At 38.8% G+C, this 25,363-nt stretch overlaps 1 protein-coding gene across 11 annotated transcripts in view; it reads left to right on the top strand.

Moving 5' to 3' along the window:
• AGFG1 (ArfGAP with FG repeats 1) overlaps positions 1-25,363 on the top strand; it is a 1,878,478-nt gene that overhangs the window by 1,370,483 nt on the left and 482,632 nt on the right. For 8 of the 11 annotated variants that reach the window (XM_044070432.1, XM_044070431.1, XM_044070430.1 and 5 more), the window contains one exon: positions 3,395-3,613. The exons of the other annotated variants lie outside the window; for them this stretch is intronic. In XM_044070432.1, coding sequence (XP_043926367.1) covers positions 3,395-3,613 — 219 coding nt within the window. The remainder of the gene's footprint in view (positions 1-3,394; positions 3,614-25,363) is intronic. 11 annotated transcript variants of the gene reach the window in all.

Raw genomic sequence — 25,363 nt, 5'->3', positions numbered from 1 at the left:
AAGGACAGGGCCACCCTGAGAACTAATCCCTCCTTTATGCCCAAGGTGGTCAGTGACTTGTCACTTAACCAATCCATCCACCTACCCTCTCCCACTAATGAAGGAGAGAGGATACTACACTCCCTGGATGTGCACAGGCAATTAAAATTTTACTTGGACAAAACCAAATCCATTAGGAAATCACCGCAACTCTTTGTTTCCTTCCACCCCAGAGCTCTGTGCAAGGCAGTCTCCAAACAAACCATCACATCCTGGATCAGGAAAGCCATTTGTCTATGCTACTCCCTCCATGGGAAAAGTCCCCCAGTGGGAGTAAAGGCCTACTTCACAAGAGCAGTGGCCGCCTCCAAGGCTTTCATAAAAGGTCTGGACACGGCACCCGTTATGGAAGCAGCCACATAGTCCACTATCCACACTTTTACCAAACATTATAAACTTGACCAAGTCTCCAGAGCTCATGCAGGATTCGCCAGGACAATCCTACAGAGCTTTATAGAATCCTCATCATCATCCATCTAAGCTGTGGTACTCTCCCACAACTAGAATACTGCAACATAGGAATAGGACACAGAATAGTTGTGTAAAATCTTACCATAACCATAGATGTCCTCCTCTTCCATGTTGCAGTATTCCATCCCTCCCACCATTTCCCCTCTTCATTCTCCTTATCCCCACTATAACCTGGGCCTATCTATGCTACAGAAGGACCCTAGGGTCCCATACCTGACACTTCTGGCTTTTCCACCTGCTGGCCTTCAAGTTCTGAGGACTGTGCGTGTAGGCATCGCATTTAAGGTCTCTCGTTTATGGCCTTGCATCTGATGTCCCACGCACACTGCAACAACCATGCTGAAGCGTTTGTATAGGAGCCAATGTACGAGTCGCCTGAGGGTAGGAAATTCCACAACTAGAATACTGCAACATGGAAGAGAAGGACATTTATGGCTATGGTAAGATTTTACACAACTATTCTTTCTCTGTAATCACCACTTCCTATATTATACCATTCTTGGAACTGCATTGTCTATTGTAAAACAAGTTTCTATATTGAAGTTTTTAACCAGGGAAAGGTAAAAGCTAATTTTATTGTGTAAGAAGGGCTCCTGTCTCTTTAACCCCCCCCCCAAAAATGTTTTTATTAATATGCGTGAATGGGTGTACCTTCATTGAAGGTTGTGCATCAGAGCTGGCAACTCGGCATGTAACAATCTACTGCCAATCATTAGCGGACCGGGGTTCCGCTGTGGCGACCCCTAACCGGGAAAAGCCAAAAGACACAACAACAACAACATGGACATCAACGGGAGAAGCTGCAGCCACCTTTACAAAGTTAACTAAAAATCCTACCAGAATGTTGCAATGTCTGTCAAACTGTGTTATCTGTATAGCATTTTGACAGCTGCACAAATGCACTGGGGACGTCCAGTGTTTACATAATTGCTGAGAAAGCTTTGAGACATCAGTGTTGCAAGGTGACCTGTTCTGCCTTCCCTTTAACTGGGATTAGTCTTAATTAGTAAACTTCAAGTTCTCCATGATGATCGGTTTGGCTCTGAGTGTGCTTGTTTTGAGTATTTAGGTAAATAAACTGGACCACATGGTCTCAATTCCAGCTTAGTAAAACCAAGCTTTATAAAGGGAATGTAAGGAAGACACAAGATGGCATAAAGCAATCACTTCAGTCATAATTGGCTTATAAATGCAAGAGTAGAAATTGCATACTAGCTAGACGTAGATAGTGATGGGAGTGGCTCCCTTAAGAGTAGGAGTACTCATCCACCATCCCAATTCTTTGTCCATGGATAAGGCTTTAAATTATTTAAAGGCTGTAGTGGTTTTCTTTTATTATTATAACCTTACAGTACTATAGTTGTGTTGCTATGGTGTACTTGTAGTATTAACAAATAGTAGTACTTTGCTGATTTTGCTAAGAATTTCTTCCTTGAAGAACCGAAGGTGAGGCTTAGTAGTGCTGCTATTATGTGGTACCAGCATACCGTAACACAAGAACAGTGCAACAGGAGAAGCTGCTGTTGGACTTGCACAGAAAATGTTACTGCTTGAAAATCTTGCTGGGTCATAGCCGACCCTAGTGAGTAGAAGCTCGTTTGTTAAAAATATTGTTACAGAAGCCACTGCCTCTGTCTAGCAATTTCGTGAGGTGCTGTGTTGTACTTCCCATTGTTTTTCTCTAGCTTGTCTTTATTTTTTCAAATCTTGTGACTTTTTTTTTTTTTTTTCGTCTCCATCACTTGTATAGGAAGGCCTTTCCAGGTATTTGCCATTGTGTCCTGAAACGTTACTTGCCTTTTGTCTTCACCTGTGTTTTTCAGTTTTGCTGTCAAACTCCTTATTCTAGAATATTTCCCTTACCTACCATGTTACCTCTCAGTTATGTAAATATTTGACTCTGTGTACAGTTTATCTGTACTTTTGTAAATATTTCACTCTGTATGTTAGTTTCAAATATAATTTTGTATTTACTGTTACAAATGTAAATTCTCTATGTATTACAGTGTGAAATGCAATCGTTACCTTTTCACCCCAGACCTCTGCTGAAAATGGGTACGTACCCAGACTATCTCGTTAAACAAATGTCAAATAAATAAATGAATATAAAAAAGCCCTAGTTAACTGATTTTTCCCATGAGATTTTAAATCTCAGCTATATATCTGTTCTATTTTTTCCACTTGATGTGTTTTTTGAGTTCCATCCATCTTATACACGCTTATGCCTTTAATGTCTGTACTCTGGTATCTTTTCAGGGATTTGGTAGCATATCCAGACTGTATTATTTTGGGTTGCAGTCTTGCCATAGATGTGTGCAGTGACGTTACTGCATCTGTTCTGCTTGTGAGTCATTGTATGACACTGAGCAGATCACGTACCTCGACAGTACTTCTGGGATGAGTTTGAGAAAGCTCCATGTCAATCAGTACTGTACCTCATTTTTAAAAATATGCTCATGTTACATATAAAACGTCATCTGTCTTCTTTCATCTCATTGACTTCACTTTTGGTCCTTCCTTTGTAGATATTTCTCCTAAATTCCTTATTCTCTTTCTAGTTTAGTTACCCCAAGTGCAGTGCGGTTGTAATCTGTAGTATAGTGTGTCACAATGCATGATATTGCCATTTGCAGTGAAGTTTAGTAATTGTACAGGATGGGGTGAAAGAGCCACACAAGATAGCTGCTGTCTTAAGTGGAGTGATGATAAATGGCAGTCGGCAGTACAGAGTTTTTTTTTTTTTTTTTTTTTTTACTTGCTGATCTCATGAATAACATCTCGAGTTATGTGCCTTTGATTTATTTTAATGTCAGTCTAACATTATGCTTCTCAGTTAATGATTTTTTTTGTTCTTTTTTTCCCCAATTATCCTTTTGCATTGCAGGTGGAAGCAGTGGATCAGCTAATGCTAACTTTGCCCACTTTGACAACTTTCACAAATCTTCTAGTGCTGATTTTGGAGCATTCAGTTCCTCTCAAAGCAGCGTGGCAGCAACAACTGCCAGTAAAGCTGTAGTAAATACACCTAGCGTTCCTTCTGTGGATAAGTATGCATCCCTGGCTGATCTAGATAGTGTCTTCAGTGCTGTAAAAACTGGACAAGGTAAATTTAGAAATAAGTATTGCTGTGCAGTCTCCAAATTATAAAAAAAGCTGTTTCACTTTGACAAGTTCAGTGAAATGAATTGTGCTTTTTTTAAATTTTGTTTGGTATATTAGTTTTTGTTTCAATGTGATTTTGTTTTCTAATAAAGACTGCTGAATATGGTCTATTGCACTGTTTTGCTCAGCTGGGTTCATATTTATTTACCTGAACATTAATTTTTATCATAGTTTACTGGTATATGGTTATCACTGTTAATAGTTTTCACAGTTGGTACCTTAATATTCCGTAGTCTTGCCACAGTTTGTATTGGTTATTGATATCATACCAATGGTTTACTCCAATTCTGACTTTTTTTATTTTGAGAAGAGTCTGTTATTTATGGCCAGTATAGAAGCTTCTGTCTATTCTTTTATGAAACAATTGTAATTGTGTAGCAGTATTTTTTGTTGAATGTTGACTTTTTTTTTTTTTTTTAAATACTTTCTGATTTTTCTTGTGAATAACCACATTTATTTTCTGTCACATCTGTTATGTAAATGTATGAATGATTTCTCTTACTATTTAGAAAAAACTTGTACAAACAAAGGGTAAAGTAGCCAAATAAAGCTCTGAAAACAAAATGTAAAATCATAAAACAGACATAGGGAGCTTTAAACCTCCGCAGTATCAACTTCTAGTAACCAAATATACAAAGAAAAGTTTTGAGTCCAGCTCTTCCTCAATGCATTGTGATTTTTGGATAAATACAAGATTGTTTTTGCTAGACATTGCTGCTCTGGTTGCGAAAAATACAACTTGCCTTGGTGTGTTTTGGAAGTTTTCTTGGGGATGAGGAGGATGCGTGACTTCATTTAATATTTTTAGGAGTCATGTGAGGTTTTTTTTTTTTAAGTGCTGTATTACACGTCCAACATCCACTTTGTATTCTCCTTTAAGACATACATGAAAAGTTAAAAAAAAATTCAATTTTTTTATGTGGGCATATTGTTTTTCTATATGTTTTTGTTATAATTTCTTAATATAGTTTGCCCTAAGGTTGATTTACAGATGGCTTACCGTGTCAGTAGAGATTCAAAATGGCTGTAACTCATTTTTACACATTATCTGTTTCTTATGTCAGGTTTGTGGTGTATTCTTTTCAAAGCAGAACTACATTTAGAGTAATTCAACTGGTATGCAATTTGAGTTTGATTATTTCTGTTATTTGCATTCAGTAGACCTCTTAATGTTATGTGAAGTTTAATTTTTGTTTGTAGGTACATAGGTAATGATTCCACAGATCTTTTACACAGAATACTAATAATCTGTAAACATTTTACATCTAAAATCCATTTTTTCTAGAATTTTTGCTAAGTATAGCAAGTGTAACTGTGTTAGTAGTTCGGTACTGCATTTAACTTCTAATGTGTTGTTGTAGTTTATATGTGTACTTGCATGTTATTTGCAGTTGACACAGTATAGATGAGGTTTGTCCTATATTGGGTATAAAGGAAATTCCTAGAGTTGTTACTGCTAGAAAATCTGATGGCTTTTAATGATTAATGTGCAGGTGCTAACTGCCTTTTTTAGTTGTCAAGCTCCTTACTTGTACCAATGCAAATAACTAATGTGGCATTTGCAGAAATGAAAATTCAGATTTAATTTTTAAAGATGAAGTTTTGATTAAAATATAGTACAGCTGTAAAAACATACATGCAGCATTATTTAAAAGTACCACTTTTTTGGGAAAGTTGCTTCTTCCTTGTGTTAAATTGTGCCTTGGTTGGGTTATTGCCTTAACTGTGAAGAGTAGTACTGAGTACATGCCATGCTGTTTGATGCAAACAGGCTATAAGTCAGTTATGTTAATGTGGCCCCGACCCTAGCAGCAGGAACACTTGGATCCCTCACCCAGACAGTACTGCTAGTTCTTCGCTTTTGTGAGAAAATAACATTTTTGAATTGGAAAATGTACATTATTTTTTGCTGAGTATATATTTATTAATGTGTCTGGTTAGATGTGCAGTGATATTTTATCCCTCAGTATATGCAGCACACGTGGAATATAATGGTTTATTCTTACTTTTCTATATGTGGCACAATCTCTTGTAAGTAAATGTTTTCCTACTGTTTGTATTTTTTTCTTTGTGTACTAAAGTTGCAGCTAAAAAGGACCCAGTCTACTTTCCTTAACTGTAAATAAATAAATAAAAAAGTAACTTCCACAGCAGTAAAATAAGTGTAGTGCTTCATTAGAATTTTCTTCTAATGTTCAGTTTTCTGTTAAGTATTTCGGAGCATTGACAAATGCAGCTCTCCAATTCTGTTACTGTCCACATTACTAACCTGCTGACAAATTAGTAGTGCTTATGTATAATTTTCTGATGAATAATGTCTTAGGGTGGTGTTTTAGTCAAAAGTCTGATAAGAGTTCTAAAATGTAGGCATGACAGTATCTGATCCTTTCTGAAGGACAATATGTAGATAGGTTGGTTTAATCCTGAATTTTTTGTAGCCTTGATTATTACACTCAGTTCTGTAGGTTTTTACATATTTCAACCATTTGGATTTCTGTCAACATTTAATTATCTCTTTCTCTTCTTGTACTCCTAGTCCCACACTTCCACAACTGGCTTATGTTAACTACTACTTCACTGCAGTCCCCTTTTTTGACTTTTCTTCTTTTTGCAGTTGTTGCTTGTCACATATTGGTGGTATAGTAGCATTGGTGGTATAGTGGTGGGCATAGCTGCCTTCCAAGCAGTTGACCCGGGTTCGATTCCCAACCAATGCAAGAAGTCTGTACACACACCTAGCCTATAGTTTATCACTTCTAGTTGAATCTTATTTGTAATTTCAGCTGTAATACCTTTCCAGCTGCTTAACCTACTGTTTTCTTATGCCTTATTGCTTGACATCCTTAAAGTGGATTTTTTTATTATAGTTGGTGTACCGTTTCTATCCATCCCAATAAATATGTATGTTGATATTGCTTTATTTGACCACTTTACTTTAAACACTGTACTTGTGTATTGTCTGCTATAATCTCTTTGTAAGCTTTTCTCTCTAAATATAATACTGGAGCTTTTCTCCCTGAGCCTCTGCTCAAAAGGGGTCCAGCTCGACCCAGTCAAACCTTTCTGATAAGCAAATGCAAGTAAATGTTAAAGAAATGTTAACTTTATTAAGGTTTCTTTTTCGTATTGATTAGCAAGACTGCAGTAGCTGTTGCATGTTATTTCTGACACGTTTGCATTGTTTTGGATACAACTTTTCAAAAATGAATTTCAGGCTTCATTATCTACTAAAAGTGAAAAAAGCTCTGGGACTTATTTTTTCCAGCTTAACTGGTTACTCCCTAAGCATGCTATGTTTTAGTGTTTAAACATGCCTTGAAGTCTGTAAAACTAAACATACATATGTGAGAGGCAGCCACTTCTAGTGAGTTAGTGTATCAGACTGAACTTGGTAGACATAGAGACGTGAGTCAAGTAGTTGCTGTGCCAGTTTAAAACACACTGAAGTATTCTGAATTTGCTGCCCATGGAGAGGACTGATGTATTGAATGTCTGATTCACTGATATTACTGGTAGTGGTGTTTCTGATCAGTATGGATGTTACTGTTTTGAATTTGATCATCTGGAATTTAGATGAAAGCTTTTTGTTTGCTTTTGGAGTACAGAATATGGCAAAGTTCACCATTCTCTGTTCTCACAATCAGATTATGTAATGGAAGAAAATGATTCTGATTATGAAATGTCTGAGTACAGTATGGAAGAGGAAGGTTGCTAGCCAGATAATCTGAATGTTTTTGTCAGAACTTGCATCAGAGCATTTTAAATGGCGTACAGAAAAGCCTGCTTTTGTGTGGTTTCTGATCATGATGCAGTTTCACTGATAACATGATGTAAAGTTAAAACTTAGGTTAATTTTATTAGGGCTTTGTAAGTGGATGCTAGCTGCATGTGTCAGCAAACTGCCCTGCATGAAACTTGAGAGGATTTAAGAGAAATGACGTGTACTGTTCCTGGCATTACATGTCATTGTTTCATTGTCCTTTAGGGTTTTCATTCATGTCTTATGAATTGACTGTTCTGACCTAGCTCTGTGGTGTAGATGGACCGAGCCCTGCCTGCAAGCAAAACCACTCAAATTCAGTTAGTGGCACTAGGGCTGGAAGAGCTGAAGGGGGTGGGGGTAGGAATGCTCTTTGCCTGTCTTTGGGTGAGAGACTGGTTCTAGTGGGTGGATACACCCATGATGTCCAACATAGCCCAAAAACTGAAGGAGAACATGAGCTTGGTGCTTTCAGGGTAGTGACAATAGCCTTCGTTGGCACATATATTGCAGCATATTTGTGTATTAGGAAGGAGTAGATAGCTTCCTGATGTGATTGCTGGCACTGGATATTTATATGAGGAACTAGAGCTTAAACAAACAAAAAAAATAAATAAATGACTGCTTTAAATGAAGGGTGTCCATGTGGGTTCACGGACAGGCCAAGATGGAGGCAACAGCGAGGGGATTGCAAATCATTCAGATCTCCAAGGCTGCATGGAGGTTCGATATTGCTATAATGTATCTTCTCTAGTCCTTTGAGCTTCTGGTATAGTTGATCTGTGCATGTGGCTTGTGACTCGCTCAGTAGATAGTAGGCTGCAGGAATGGCTGATGATCTGTAAGCAGCACTGTGTAAAGCAACCGTCTTGACCACATGGATGGCTGCGTTCTCCATTTGGCTGTAGCCTGAGTCACTGGCTGCACCTTTACTGGCAGTGAATGAATTGTTGCAACTCATGGGAGAAAGACCAGTGATTAGCAAGCAGACCGAAAGGCATATAGAAAAAAAATCCATATATAGGTAAAAATCTCTATATAGGTATGATTGTTGATTTTATGCCATTCTATTTTGATATGGAACAGCTCGACTTTGCTGCAGCTAAGAGTGCTTTGTCTAAGCTTTAGACAAATAGCAGATTACAATTTATGATAGTATAGTTACGAAAAGCTGCATTTTTTTCTACTAGCATGTCTGAAAAAAAGCATTACATTTGTTATTAGTTGTGATACATTACCCGCAGTATGTAAATGAGCAATCTGTCTGTCTACTGCAGGATTCTAGTCTAGAATATAAACATTTTTAAATCTAACTACTGCTTTTAGTAGTAGACAATTTATTTGCAGTAAAATCAGCTGCATTTTTCTATTATAGCTAGTAGGCAATTTAGGATAATGGGACACATTTTCTGTAAGTTATTTATAAAATTTGGTCCCTGTCTGCTGCTGTTTCTGATTATGGGTGCAGTTTCACTGATAGCATGATATGAAGAATAAAGTTAAAAGTTAGGCTCTGTATCTAATTGTTTATACACACATTTTTTTTTCTCTTCGATATTCTGCATAGACATAAGAAATTCTGCTTTTAGAAAAGTTTGGATTGGGCCGTGCCTTATTGTGGAATCAATTAGTAGGTCAATACCTTTTGTAGTAGGGGCTGAGATTTTGGATAATGCAAGGGTCAGTTGTATTTGCAGTTCACTGCCCCTATTTCAGACAGAGAGTTCTAAATGATTCACTGCATCTTGCTGTATAGCTCTGACAGGGGGAGAGTGTTTTTTTTTTACCTTACTGTCTTTTCTTTGCCCCTTTTCAAAAGTCTTTTGGTGAGGCAACAGACAATTGGACATGCTTTCCAAATTGAAAAGAAGTTTTGGCAAAAGGTTTAGTTTGGAGACTGCTCAAATTTGACCACTAAAATTAATTTGTCCCTGTACTTCACAGACAACTAATTAAAAGATATTCAAGTCTCTAGATTAGGGCAACCTCTGTTTAGTGCAAAATGTTAAGGAATTGTGTTTCAAGAGGAGTGCTTTCTTCATACTAAGTGTATGACATTACTTAGATTCTGCCTTGCATCAAAAGGAAAGCTTTCTGTAGAGTTAGTCAGGATTTGTGCTGTCTTAGCAAACACTTCAAGACTGGGAAGTGGAGGATGCTGACAGTTTCAGCCATTATGCCCCAGTTATTTTAAGACGACGTTCTCAGAGTAGACCTGAAGCATGCTCCCATGTTTCATTTTCACAGATGGTTAGATTCTATGTAGGACATTAACATTTTTGGCCTGCATTTCTCCTGTTTGGTCCATAAGCTTCTCAGAGTGATCTGAAAGTGCCTACCTTGAGATATGTGTGATATATTATGGATGGCACAGTGATGCAGCGGTTTGCATTGTCGCCTCACAACAAGAGGTTCGCCGGTTCAATACTCAGCTGGGGTGCCTTTTGTGCAGAGTCTGTATGTCCTCCCTGTGTTCATGTGGCTTTCCTTCAAGTGCTCCGGTTTCCTTCCACCTTCAAAAGGCATGTGTCTGGAGCATTTCTCCCTGGGCCTCTGCTAAAAATTGGCTCAGTTCCAAGTTGGACTTTCCCAGTAAACAAATGTTGAATTTATTTATTATTTAAGTGCTCTGCGTAAGTAGTCCATATTTGTCCTTGTGGTATGACTGGTTGATTTTTGCTTGTTCCATTTGGAAGGTGATGGTCAGTTTCTATATATCCTGTTTTATGGACTGTGTCTGACTTGCGTTCAGCCAGAAAGCGCAGGATTTGATTCACTTGTGTTTGACACCATCTGGCAGAAGAATTCTCGACTGCAAATTGGGTACAGAGTCTCATTTTGCCAATTTTATTATTATTGTCTCATTGTTTCAAATGGTCTGTGCCTTCCAGCCTGGGTCATGCCTGAAAAGGGTCTTCCGACCTTTATACTTCCCATTTAAGAAATGTAAAAATAAATAAATCCTTCTTTCAGAGTGTTTTGCCTCTACACTTTAGGTCAGAATGTTACAGCTGAGCCTTTTGCCAGCTTTCTTTGTAATTCCTCAGAGCAACAGACTGCACTTGTACGGCATTATCTCCAGAATCTGTAAGATCAGACTGTGGAGTGTTTTGACCAAGAGCTTCACTAGTATCTTGTTGCAAAACAACTTCATTGGTGGATAACTGTAGCTAGATAGACTTATTTGGGCCACTGCTGAACATTGCTACGAAGACTGATGCTTTAAGACCCTGATTAGAGGGCTTATGTGAAGACATGGACCAGGGTCCAACAGGCCATCAGTCTGTAGGAAATATTACAGGTAGTTTTAGATGATCTGTGCATCCAGCTGTGCATCCAAGCTCTCTATTCTCCCAGGTGTCGTACAGATGGTCACTGACAAAATCACAGTAATGTGAAGAAATAAGCAGAAGATCTTGATGTTTGGCTGTGCACCATATAGATTTGATATTTTCTGTGGATTTTAATTTAACAGTAGTCTCATGTTCTGGAAATACACAGCATGCTTATAGACTGCTTGAGCTGAGTATTTCAGCTGTATCAAGAATAGCAGCTCATTCTACAGGATTTTAACAGTAATCATCGTGGGAAATCTTGATCTGGATCTTTTCACATCGCTTGTATCACTTGTATATGTTCTGACCCTCATTTATTGAAGGTGCTGTAATACTCTGGCAAGAGCATGGATGGGCGAGGGGGTGGGGGCATTCTGTATGCATTTGTGTCTCACTCATTTCAGGAGTTTCTTAAACAATAAATAGATAAAAAGTCCATATGATTTTTTTTTTGTTATGGAGATGACATATCAGTTCTTCTGGTTTCTCTTTAGCTTGTTGCAATTGCTGGATTGTATCTTAGATCTGTCTCCTTTTTATTCTCATCTTTGCAATAAAAAAGAGCATTTTACACTGCATAGACCGTATATGATGAAAAACTGTATACATATGCAAGACTGAAGAATTCACAAAGTCCAGTCAACCACTCATCTTTTTTGTGCATAATAAACTGAACATTCCTGTTATTAAGCAAAGAATTTTGAATTGTCTAATGAACTGTGTAGGGTTTTGTTGTGATTCAACAAGTAAGACAATGCAGCATTTAATTAGGCTTCACTGTAGAAGGAGTTCTGCAGCCTTTGTTGTAATTTCTGAGGGTCTCTGGTGGCTGTGGTCCAATGTTTTTTTTTTTAGCAGGCATCACACACTGGAGTGGTTTCACCATAGGTGATGTCCTTCCATTTCACTGTTGCAATATTCTTTACAGTAAGGATCATCTGCCAAAGGCAGGCCAACATACAGCCAGTGTACCAAAACTGAAGATACAAACTCAAACGGCTTCAGGTACACTTGGGTGCCCAAAACACACAACAGCAAAAGTAAATTAAGGCACCAAAGTTACACACTGGAAATCAGTCACAGTACACAGTACTTTATTGCAGAAAACAAACTGTAAGCGCTTTCACAACTTGATGTTGCTTCATCAGACCACATCACTACAACTGATGCTTGGTTAAATACTAAGACAATTAGTATGACATCACAATTTAAAGAAATATTTCCCCACAAACATAAAAACATATACCAATATCTATAAGAAAAATGCATAAAAGATATAGAAGGGTGTATAAATATACACAATAAAATATTTTAAATGTTTAAAAAAGGGGGGATGTCATCCCTAATGGTTATTGGTGATAATCATTAAAATATATATATATATATATATATATATATATATATATATATATATATATATATATATATACATATACATATACACACACATTTTGTGCACATATAACCATAATAATACAATAAAAACTCATACTTAGTGTTTAAGGCGCCTTGCCTTAAGGTAAGGAACTAATGAGGTACAACCATTCAAACCAGGATATCTATCTGCTTGTAACTTGGTGATCCATTGTTGTTCTAATTCTTCAGTGTGGTTTTCTATATCACCACCTCTATTTGTCCTTACTGTCTGTTGTAAGATTAAAAATTTAAAACAATGACTACTGTCCGTATTCAGGACATGATTAGCTAGAGCATTTTGATTGCTTCTGGTTCCATATGTCCCTTATATATTCTAACATTCTTTCTTTAAAGCTCCTTTTTGTTTTGCCTACATAATAGGCATGGCATACTTGGCAAAAACAAAAATAAACAACATCGGCACTTTTACAATCATAACAATTCTTCGTATAAAGTTTAAAATATTTCACAGGATGAATGTACTCATTTTTAGTGTAGATATGCTGACAAGCAGCACAATTCCTGCACAGAAAAGTGCCCTGTCTGTTTGAGAAATTCTTTCTAAACGACTGATGTTGTCTATTACATAGCTGCTGCTTTAAAGACACATTATTTCTAAAACTGAAGTTTGGGGTGTCACCAACTGTGGAAACCAGCCCTGGTATTTCATGTAGTAAATGCCAATTCTTTTTAATAATTTCCGTATACTTATTGATGTCACTTGCAAATCTAAAAACTATTCTAAACTTATTTCTATCAATACTTGTATCATAAGATATACTTGTATCAGCACCATAACAGCTCATGTATGGTTTACATCTAGTAGATCTCAATTTCCATGCATCTGCTATCACTCTAGTAATTTCTGAGGTAGAATAGCCTCTTGTTTGAAATTCGTCTTGCAATTTATTTACAGCAACTACTGCCTCTTCATCATTATTGTGTAGGCGTAGGGTTCTATAGACTTGTCCTTTAAGGACATTTCTAGGTATGTGTCTCGGGTGCATGCTTGACCTGTGAAGACAGGCATTGGTTCTTGTGGGTATTGTGATAAATACTAGTTCTTATCTGCTTTAAGTCAGTATGGGTGACACTCCCATCCAAGAAGTTAACACATGTATCAGAAAAAGTACAGGTAAACTTCAAAAAGTCTGTAGTGCTATGCAAGTAATCAATGAAATTACTGATATTTCCACCATGCCCTTTCCACAAGACAAAAACGTCATCCACGAAACGTACGTACCAGAGAATATAGCCAAAAAATGGATTAACATTTGACAAAACATATTGTTCTTCCCATCATACTAATGACAGATTGGCGTAGCTGTTAGCACACGAAGTGCCCATAGCTACGCCAATCTTTTGTAGAAAAAATTGATCCTGAAAGGTTACAATGTTATTTTCAAGTATAATCTCCAATAGTGCACAGACTAGCATAATCTTATTAGTAGTCAGGTTCTTATTCATATAGAGGAATTCTCTTATTTTTTCAATTCCCCAAACATTTGGAATACTAGTAAAAAGAGATTCAATGTCCATGGTAAGGAATACAAATTCTTCATCATTATCAATGGTTTCCATTCTGTTTTGCAACCACTGTAAAAACATTTTTGTATCTCTAAGAACTGTATAACAGCTATCCAAGAACTCATGTAAAATACCTTCTACATAAATAGATAGGCGCTCAGTGCACCATCCTGCTCCTGATACAATAGGGCGTAAAGGAGGAACCGTGGGATATTTATGGATTTTAGGGAGTCCATAAATCCTAGGAACTAGAGGTTTTTGTACTGAAAAATAATTGAATAAGGATTCATCAATTAGTCCTGTAATCCTGTAATCCTGTGGTTCTTCGGTTCGATTCTCGGCTGGGGTGCCTTCTGTGTGGAGTTTGCATGTTTTCCCTGTGTTCGCGTGGGTTTCCTCCGGGTACTCCGGTTTCCTCCCACATTCCAAAGACATGCATCTGGAGAATTTCTCCCCGGGCCTCCGCTGAAAACAGGCTCTGTGGAACCTAGTCGGACATTCCCGGTCAACAAATGTTAAATAAATAAAAATAAAAAAATAATCAATAAATCAAACACTAAAAAGGACACTTTATCAGTGATAGCAATTACAGCTGTTTTTGTCAGCATTTGATAGGTGCAAGTATCTAATAGCAAAACCTTCATCTGGTTAACATATAAATCTTTGTCCATTAATACAATTTTACCACCTTTGTCTGCTTGTTTAATAATAAGGGAATGTAAATCCTGCAATTCATGTAGAGCCCTATATTCTTCTGCATTTAAATTATGAAAGGTACAGCCTTGCATACCAGGAGGAGTATAAGCTTCATTAAAAGCATTTTCACAGATGTCTAAAAATCTTTGTATGCCTGGAGGGGTAGGAGGTACAAAAGTGCTAGGTTTCTCGTATATATTTACATTGACATTTTCATTATTACGAAACATGCATTTTAGCGATAAATTCTTACCAAGCAATTTCAAGTCTGTTAACATTTCAGTTAAATCTGCCTTCCTGGCAGGTATTACCTCAGTGTCACTGCTCGACAGAGGCACAGCTAAATAATGGGCATAGTTTCTCCAAACTAAGGGGTGGCGTAAGCCACAAAACTATGGGCTAGGCTTATAAATGCCCTCGGGCAGATAGCCTAGTATGAACCTATGAACCTATATGAACCTATAAAAGACAAACCCTTATTAAGCAAACTGTTCTGTTCATTAGTTAGAGTAAAGGAAGAAATGTTAATAAGATCAGTTCTTACATCCTCCTTTTCTTTGAAAAGTGTGCAGTTCTGTCCATTTGATGTTCCCTTGCTGTCTTTCCCATATTGGGATTGCTCTTGGCTCAAGCTCTGAATGGGAGAGCTGCTTTCAAAGTGAATTCTCCCACTTTCAAATTCTCTAAAAAAAAATGCTAGTATCTGTGGCATTTGCTTGTAAAGTGTCTATTGGAGTCTTACCTATAGTGTTTGCATTCCTTCGTTCTTCTGACTTCGAATTTTTGTCCATATTCGATGTAGATGTATTCCCATTCACGATAGAAGCAAAGGATGCAACTTGGAGAGTAGGAACACTAGAATTAACATGTTCTTGGTCAGTTTGTTGTATTGCCATGCTTTCCCTCGTCTCGTTAGCATGAAAACCAGAAGTGGAAGCCTGTGTATCAGTAATTAGTGTCCTACTAGTCTCTCTATTCACTGTAACAGGATTATACGAAGGGGTTCTATTTATATGGTCTCTTGGCCATGAGAAGACATTATTGTTTCTAAAATCAGTTTTATCTTTATTTAATTTATTTAATTTAACATTTTGAAGCTTTTTCTCATAGGCACTGATGCTTTCATGCAACTGGCCCATTTTATTAAGGGTAATAGTAGCAGGAAAGGTTACAGATATCTGGTTTTCTAGTGTCACAATTTCAGTTTTCAGCTCATTTTCAAGAGGTGTAAAGAACTCTGTAAGAAGCTCCATATACTTGGAGCTAAAAGATAAATTCAATTCTTGCCACTTACGTAAGAGTTCAGGATATGTATTCCCATAAGTTGGCATATTTAATATACGTAGACCTCGAGGTATTACTTTAGCTTCCAATGAAGCTTGTAGGTGTAGTCTTTGCCATTGTAGTCGTTTGTACTTATATAGGAGGTTTTCTAGCCCTCTATATTGTGCCTGGAACTCAAGCATTTTTTCCATCTCTGAACCAATAGCCACTGTACTTGCCTGTACATCAGTGTTTAATAATGGATTCACTGGTACTTCAAGAAGCTTTAAAAATCGACTATGTTCATTAGATGATTCTTGGTTGGTATCCATGTCCATATTATATCCATGTACAGTGTGTCCTTAGCCGAATAAAAATAGGAACTGAAGATACAAACTCAACGGCTTCAGGTACACTTGGGTGCCCAAAACACACAACAGCAAAAGTAAATTAAGGCACCAAAGTTACACACTGGAAATCAGTCACAGTACACAGTACTTTATTGCAGAAAACAAACGGTAAGCGCTTTCACAACTTGATGTTGCTTCATCAGACCAGATTGGCGTAGCTATGGGCACTTCGTGTGCTAACAGCTACGCCAATCTGTCATTAGTACAATGGGAAGAACAATATGTTTTGTCAGATGTTAATCCATTTTTTGGCTATATTTTCTGGTACGTACGTTTCGTGGATGACGTTTTTGTCTTGTGGAAAGGGCATGGTGGAAATATCAGTAATTTCATTGATTACTTGCATAGCACTACAGACTTTTTGAAGTTTACCTTTACTTTTTCTGATACATGTGTTAACTTCTTGGATGTGAGTGTCACCCATACTGACTTAAAGCAGGTAAGAACTAGTATTTAACACAAACCCACAAGAACCAATGCCTGTCTTCACAGGTCAAGCATGCACCCGAGACACATACCTAGAAATGTCCTTAAAGGACAAGTCTATAGAACCCTATGCCTACACAATAATGATGAAGAGGCAGTAGTTGCTTTAAATAAATTGCAAGACGAATTTCAAACGAGGCTATTCTAGCTCAGAAATTACTAGAGTGATAGCAGATGCATGGAAATTGAGATCTACTAGATGTAAACCATACATGAGCTGTTATGGTGCTGATACAAGTATATCTTATGATACAAGTATTGATAGAAATAAGTTTAGAATAGTTTTTTAGATTTGCAAGTGACATCAATAAGTATACGGAAATTATTAAAAAGAATTGGCATTTACTACATGAAATACCAGGGCTGGTTTCCACAGTTGGTGACACCCCAAACTTCAGTTTTAGAAATAATGCGTCTTTAAAGCAGCAGCTATGTAATAGAGAACATCAGTCGTTTAGAAAGAATTTCTCAAACAGACAGGGCACTTTTCCGTGCAGGAATTGTGCTGCTTGTCAGCATGTCTACACTAAAAATGAGTACATTCATCCTGTGAAATGTTTTAAACTTTATACGAAGAATTGTTATGATTGTAAAAGTGCCGATGTTTATTTTTGTTTTTGCCAAGTATGCCATGCCTATTATGTAGGCAAAACAAAAAGGAGCTTTAAAGAAAGAATGTTAGAACATATAAGGGACATACGGAACCAGAAGCAATCAAATGCTCTAGCTAATCATGTCCTGAATACGGACAGTAGTCATTGTTTTAAATTTTTAATCTTACAACAGATAGTAAGGACAAATAGAGGTGTTGATATAGAAAACCACACTGAAGAATTAGAACAACAATGGATCACCAAGTTACAAGCAGATAGATAACCTGGTTTGAATGGTTGTACCTCATTAGTTCCTTACCTTAAGGCAAGGCGCCTTAAACACTAAGTATGAGTTTTTATTGTATTATTATGGTTATATGTGCACAAAATGTGTGTGTATATGTATGTATGTGTATATATATATATATATATATATATATATATATATATATATATATATATATTTTAATTATCACCAATAACCATTAGGGATGACATCCCCCCTTTTTTAAACATTTAAAATATTTTATTGTGTATATTTGTACACCCTTCTATATCTTTTATGCATTTTTCTTATAGATATTGGTATATGTTTTTATGTTTGTGGGGAAATATTTCTTTAAATTGTGATGCCATACTAATTGTCTTAGTATTTAACCAAGCATCAGTTGTAGTGATGTGGTCTGATGAAGCAACATCAAGTTGTGAAAGCGCTTACCGTTTGTTTTCTGCAATAAAGTACTGTGACTGATTTCCAGTGTGCAACTTTGGTGCCTTAGTGTACCAAAACCTTTAGGTTGCTTTAAGGTACTCCATAAGTCACACGCATGCTCCCAGCATATAGAGTAGGTTATAAAGGTGACATCTTGATGTACCATCATCTGAACTTATTTCCCGCCAATCTGAGCACCATCGTTTGATCGTCTGTCTGAACACCCGCTTCGTTGCTGGTTCACCAAGCAGTTTCAGATCTTTTTCTATGCCGCCTCTGCTGGACATCTCTGCTGAGGATAGTAAAAGCACAGAGGATCACCTGGCTCCTCCTTTGGATTCCTCTGCCTTGACCCTTTTGGAGGCCGGCATGGATCCAACTTCGCGTACATCCCTGGAGGCTTCGCAGGTGTCCGGACGTTCAGGGGAAACTGCGGCTGATTTACAGTTCCTTGAATTCTGGTTAGAGAGGAGATTCTGACTATGATTCTGGAATGCCATCCGGCATCTGAACCTTCTAAGTTTTACAGGGTAGACGTCCCTTTGAAAAATCAAAAATGAAGCATGTTTCTCCTACTCCTAAGGACCATCAGAGTGAGTGGTAGAATTTTACTCGGGGTTTGTTTAATGCCGTTTTAGCTTTGAAATTTCCTCAAGGAGTTTCTGTTCCTGCTCCACCTGGTCCTCAACTTCTCTTAAAAGACCTAGGGAACAGGATCCCTCTGAGGGAAGGCATGGATTCAGATGAGGAATCGCATGCTTATTCATCCCGGTTTCCTTCCCCTTTAGACTGCGGTTCTGAGGCAGTGGAGTGTAGTAGTCCTAGTACTCCTTTTAGGAGATTTCCTTCGGGAGCACAGTTTCCAAGATGATGGAATTTTTTAAATGGGATTGTGCTCAGGTTTCTGAGGTGCAGAACAGGTTTTACGAACTTCTGCAAATGGACTATTCTAGACCTTCTGCTGTCCCTTCTGTTTTAGCTGCCTTGTTGGGTGCCTTTTCTGCTGCATTTCAGGCTCCAGATTCCCAGCCCCCTGTCCCCAGAAAAACTGATAGGTTTTACAGCGTTCTTGAGGATTGCAAATTCCTTTATAGATGTCCTTCATCTTACGCATCTGGTGTCTGTGACATCTGATAGGCCATCTCAGTTATTGCCTTCTACAAAATACCTTCCTTCTGATAATGATAGTAGAACTATGGAAAGGCTAGGTAAGAAGGTTTATACCTCTGCTGCCTTGGCTCTTAGGGCTGTCAATTACCAGACCCGTATGTCCAGATATATTTTGGCTGTTCTTTCTCAGGCCTGTCAGGTTATTTCAGATCTTCCTGATTCTGAAGTAAAGACTTGTTGGGACGACTTCTCAGGTGTCTTGCCATTCTATCAAGTGCACTTATGATGCAGCAGATGCTTCTTCCAGAGCTGCTGCTATTGCTTCTGTATTGAGGAGATATTCCTGGCTTCCATTTCAACCTTTGCCTGATGATATTAAGGCCAAGTTGATGGATGCTCCTCTTGATCACAAACACTTATTTGGTGCAGCTGCTGCTCATTTGTTTGTCTTTTCAGGATGAGGGCAAGGTTTTGCAGGAACTTTAAACATGTTTTTTTTCCCCTGTGCCTAAGTTTCACAGAAATTACCTTAATAACCCAGCCTTTGTTCATAGGCAGGCTCACCCTCCTCCCAAGAGTAAAAGGTGGAGAGGGTAAAAGGGCTCCTCCTGCTAAAGCTACCCAGACTCCTTTGACCCAGAAATCTTCTTTTTCTGACAAACCAGGTGCTGACTGACTATTCTGTTCTTCCTAGCCACATTCCTCTTTCTCTTCATCTTTCCCCATCTCTTCTAGTTTGGTTAAATATTACTCAGGATTTTTGGATTCTTTCCGTTATCCGCCTAGGGTATTACATGGTCTGGAAATCTCTTCCCCCTTTCAGAGGCATTCTGAAGCCTCCTCAGAAATGGTTGCTTTCTTTCTAGCGGTGCTTCAAGATCTTTACTCTAGAATGTTTTTGGTTCCCAGGAAAGAGGGCACTTGGAGAACCATTCTAGACCTCTTTCATTTGAACACCTTTCTGAAGGTCCTTTCTTTTCAGATATTGTCCCTTCAGACTTTTTTCCCTCTGCTGTTTCCTCTGGCCTTTCTAGTGTTTCTGGACCTCAAGGATGGTTATCTTCGCAATCCCATTCATGCCCTTTTCAGGAAGATTTTACTTTTTTCTGTGTTGCTTCTTGGCATTTTCATTTCTGTGTTTTGTCCGTTGGCCTTTCTACTGTGCCGAGGGTATTCACCAAATGCCTTGCTCTTGTGATTGCTTTTTGCAGGCTAAGGGGGATACAAGACTTTGTCTACTTAGATGATCTGCTTCAGACATTTTCTCTAGAGATTCTACTGCAGCATCTTCAGTTTGCTGCTTCCCTTCTGCAAAGCCTGGGGTTCACTCCCTCCTTCCCCCTGTTTTTTACGCCTTCTGGATGGACTGGTTACCTCTCTTTTCCTTGGACTGCTGTTTCTACTGGGACTCTCAGTTCTGAGGATGGTATGTCTAGACGTCACCTTTTTGCCATATGCTATACGTGGGGAGCATATGTGTGATGTATGGCGTGCCTTAAAGCAACCTAAAGGCTTTGGTATACTGACCTACTATATGGTAATTTGATTGCCAGGGGACAGTCCATATCCCTCATGCACGTTACTGCTGTATAAGGATTCAGTACCCACTGCATGACTTTTACATCAGGGTAGTAACCTATATAAGAATGATGGAGTCATCTACTGTTATGATGAGTACCTTATACAACTTTACTTATTTCCTTAAGCTAATTGTTTACTTTTTTCCTTAAGCTAATGTTTACTGGAAAAAGTACAGTTGTGCAAGATCTTATCATTTTTGCAATATTCTTTACAATAGGGATCCCCTGCCAAGGCTGGACTGACATTTCAAAGACATGCGTCTGGAGCGTTTCTCCCCGGGCCTCCACTGAAAACTGGCTCATTCCAAGTCGGACTTTCCTGGTAAATAAATAAATAATGACGCCTAGTGTTATGCACCTTTATAAATTAATACTGTCAGATGTTAGGCTGAGGAGGTGTTTTAGTGTATAATGGTTGAGATCATCCCTTCTGTGGACCCTTTAAGTTCTTTCATTTACTGTTTCCTTTGCTCACGGTGTTCTACCCCCATTGCAGCACATGCTAGTATAAGAGGCACACTTAGCTCTATATTTCTCAGTACTTTTCTACAGTTTGCATATTTTAGATATTGACATTAATATGCATACTCAACTGTGTTGCTTTTTTCTTTTTGTAAAATAATACTGCCTAATCTTATTTAGAGGGAGACCTCTTCACTGGGTAATGGTTGATGTTCGTCATATTGATCACTGCTATAGTAACCTAAGCTATATTGGTTATATCCTGCAGAGATATAACAGCCTGCCAGCTGTTTAAGCTTCAGGGCATCTTCCATGCCCCCAAACTGTTAGGCAGCTCAAGCTGAGCTGACTAAAAAGACAGGTTTGGGCACCAAGCCCTTGAGAGTTTTCTTACTGCTGAAGAGTATGCTTCAATGAGGGTTTTGAGGATTGACTGCTGACTTATGCCATGCTTGGCAGATAAGTTCCCTTTGGGGGGAGGTGGGGGTGGAACTTTCCTGTGTCAAAAAAAAAAAAATTGTTTGCTAACACTTTCACGTTCAGGAAAGTTATTTTAAAGCTAGAAGTATGTGTTTTAATGGACTGTCATGAGACTGTGTTGTACTTTTAAAATTAAATGCTTATTTTTCCTGTCAGTTTAAAAGTTATTTAAATTATTTAAAAAAACATGTTTTCTCTTGAGAAATTGTGTTTATTTTACTTTTGAGGACAGCCAAAGTGTTTTAATGTGCTTTTTATTGTGGTTTTCTGTAAAAAAAAGTGACTTTTATAGACTTAAATTTTTACTGGCTCTTGCTGCTTGTTTTCCCTAGCAAAGAGGCACCGTTGTTGGCTTGACCATGGAACAAACTGCCAGTCCCACGGTTAGTCCTTCTTCCAGCCACAAAAATAAAAAGTTAAGCAAACAACACTTTCCACTATTGCACTAGCATTTTGCTTTAGCTGCAGGTTGAGGAGTCTGCTGCAGCCATTAGTTGTACCTCAGACTGCTTGTCTTTAACCACGGATTCCTCTGTAGCACCTACAACCATTATGGACCTGGGTTTAGCGACATCCTCTGCAGCTGTGGGGGTCCCCTCAGTGTGCAAGGGAAGAGAGACTCTTGCTGGTACTGGGAGAGGGAACAGGGAAGGCTTCCCTGTTCTGTTAGAATGTTGTGCCATCCCTGGGAAAGCTGCTGCTGTCATTAATAACACTGTTGGTCCCATTTTTCCTATCAAAAAGAAACCAAAAGTAACTAAACGTGTATCTACTCCTCACGTATCCTTGGACAGGATTAATTTACTGAGTCTGGCTCTGAGTTCAATTCAGACTACAGATCCTTATAAAATAGTTTGATAAAGGAAAGAGTATAAAATAGTTTCTGATAAAAGAAAGAGGGGTACCTCTTTTCCTGAAAAGATTCAGTATTCTGAATCTGCACAGGAAGATGAAGGGACAGATACAAGTTTTTCTCCTCAGATTTCTGATTCAGACTCAAAGGAGAGAGCTCTGTTTCTGATTCTCCCTCTGAGTTTATCTTTCTTTGAGACTGTTTCCAGAATTATCCAGTGGTTTCAGTTGGAGAACACTGAGGTTTCTCAATCCCTCAGAAAATACTATAAGCTGTTACAGAAGGAATTTCCCAAACCATCAGCTATTGTTGCAGTTCTGTCAGCTGTGGAGGATGTGTGTTACTGCCTGCTTTTTCCTTATAGTCAACCAGATGCCCCCTAAAAAGGCAGATAGGATATCTAAAGTTCCCTCAGTCTTTTAAATTTTTTATACACTCTTCCCAAACCTGATCCAGCAGCTATAGCTTTAGTTAATCCCACTGCTAGTAAATAGCACAGTCTCATCTCTGGCATCCTGCCTTCTATCAGAGTAAAACTGTGTGGCAGACAAGCTGAGCAACAAGGGCAGACCCTCACAGATGGAAATTAGATCAAGGGGTCTTCCAGGATTTGATCCATCTGTCAAGATTTCCTCAGACTTTTTGGCCTCCTCTCTAAACAATCAGCTGGCAAGCTTCTGCTGCAGTACTCCATACAAGAAAGCCTAGAAGACAAATGCCTTTTCTTTTTATTGAACAGGAATGTTTCCTGTATGCTTTTCCACCCTTTCCACTAATGTCCAGGGTACCTCTGAAGATTCAGAAGAAATCCCCCAAAATCTGTGTGTTGACTCCCATCTGGCCCAGTGTATGTCCTTCCATATCACTGTTGCAGTATTCTTTGCAAAAGGGATTCCCTGCCAAAGGTAGTCCAACATCCAGCCAGTATAATAGTCTTAGGATTTTATAGACTCCGTGTGTCATTTTTTGCTCCCCACTCAAGGCATACAGCATGAAGGTGACATATGGATGAACATACCTTAGAACTTCTTTGCTGTCAGTACAAATGCCATCGTTGATCGTCTGTCTGAACTGTCCTCCTGTGGTGGTTATCGAGCCGTGTTTCATACAGGTGCCCCATTGGGCTTTCTTTTTATCTTGTTTCTCTCTTAATTTTTGTAAGTTTACATATCCTCTAGAAAAGGAAAATATCAGCGTGGAAGTCAGATTCCCCATATAGATAGTCATGAGCAGTTTCTGTTTTGTGGGTGCTTCTCACGACCATATGCAGTGTTCTTTCTATCTGCCAAGCATTTGTCCCCAAGACCCCACATAGTCAGGACTGGGGGGGGGGGGGGATACCGCAGACACATGTTTAGGAGGAGATTCCTACTACATTGGTTGAGTGTAGGCAAGGCTCTAAACCTCCTAGGGTATTTAGGGCAGACATCCCACAAAAAAAAGGTTTCCCGTGCTGCTAAAGATCCCCAGCGTGAATGACAGGATTTTACCCAGTGGTTGTTTAATGCACTAATGGCCTTAAAATCTCCCAAATGACTTTCTTTATCTGCTCCCCCTTCCTCTTCTTCTTCCACCCCAGTCAAGAGGCCCAGAGAGCAGCACTCCTCTGAAGATGATTTGGATTATGGGGGGAATCTTTGGCAAATTCCTCTCAGATCCCTTCTCCCTTGGATTATGGCTATGAGTTGGAAGATTCTATTAGCACAGATTCCCCCTTAGAAAAACTGTCCTGTAGTGTTACTGTTTAGTATGATGAAATATTTTAAATGGACAGTTCTTGGATTTCTGACATTCAAAAGAGGTAATTGTGAGCTCCTCCAGATGGAGTCCCCTAAGCCCTCTACTGTACCTCCAGTCTTGGCTGCCCTTCCAGATACCTTCTCAGTAGCCCCTGAGGCCTCAGATTCTCAACCTCCAGCCTCTACGAAACCTGACAGATTTTACATGGTGCTGGATGAGTGTGAGTACCTATACAAATATCCTTCTGTTGACCCTTCTATATTCCCTCTCTCTTCTGACAAACCTAATCTTTTGCCATCTACTAAACTACTTCCTTCAGGCAAGGACAGTAGAGCTTTGGAACGGCTAAGCAAAAAGGTATATACTGCTGCCACCTTGGCTTTTTGGGCTATTAATTACCAGACCCATATGACCAGATATGTTTTACCCCTTCTTTCTCAAGCTTCCCAGGCAATTTCTGACCTTCCTGGTTCTGAATGGAAGGCTTTGACCCTCTCTTTACTGGGCTCTTCTTCTAAGGTGAGCTGTTAAATGTAATTTTGATGCAGCTGATGCCTCCTCTAGATGCAGCAGATGAATCCTCTAGTACTGCTGCCTTTGGTTTTGTTTTACACTTGGCTTCGTCTCCTGACTTTGCATGATGGTATTAAGGCTAAATTGTTGGATACTCCTGTTGGTAATGAAAGCCTGTTTGGTTCTGCTGCTGCTTAATTTTTTAAATCTCTTCAGGACAAAGGTGAGGCCTTGCTGGAATTGGAACATATTTCTGTGTTTCCTATCCATGATTTCCAGAGGAATTATCAATCTAAATCTGCCTTTGCTCTCAGACAGCCTCACCATCCTCCCAAAGGTTAGAAGGGTTCTAGGCAGTTTCCTCCTGCTAAGTCTACTCAGATGTCTACTGCTCAAAAGCCACCTTTTCAAGAAAAGCCATGATGTCCTTCAAGAATGCAACTGCAGTCATAACATCTGGGTTGTCCTGCCTCAGGCAGCCCTCGGTCGGCCGGATTCCAAAGTCTGGGTCCGACGTCGGCTGATGTCGCATTTCTTTCTGACGTCAGAGCGGCTGGAGTACATAAGCATCAGCCAACGCCATTTTCTTCAGTCTTTCTTGCCGCCCGGTGCCCGAAGCAGAAGCAGTTCGCAAGTGCCAGTCGGTCAGCTCCTGTATTCTTCGATTCCGAAGTCATCAAAAAAGCTAAGTACCCTGTTGGGGACCTTTTCTTGCCTCAGCCGATGTCAGAAATTACTGAAAAAGTTAACAATTG

The sequence above is a fragment of the Protopterus annectens genome, chromosome 4.part1 (assembly GCF_019279795.1).
Source record: "Protopterus annectens isolate FY-2018-M chromosome 4.part1, PAN1.0, whole genome shotgun sequence".
Taxonomy (NCBI): Eukaryota; Metazoa; Chordata; order Ceratodontiformes; family Protopteridae; genus Protopterus; species Protopterus annectens.
Note: the sequence above shows the minus strand (reverse complement) of the source record. Positions and strands in the feature narration are given on the sequence as shown.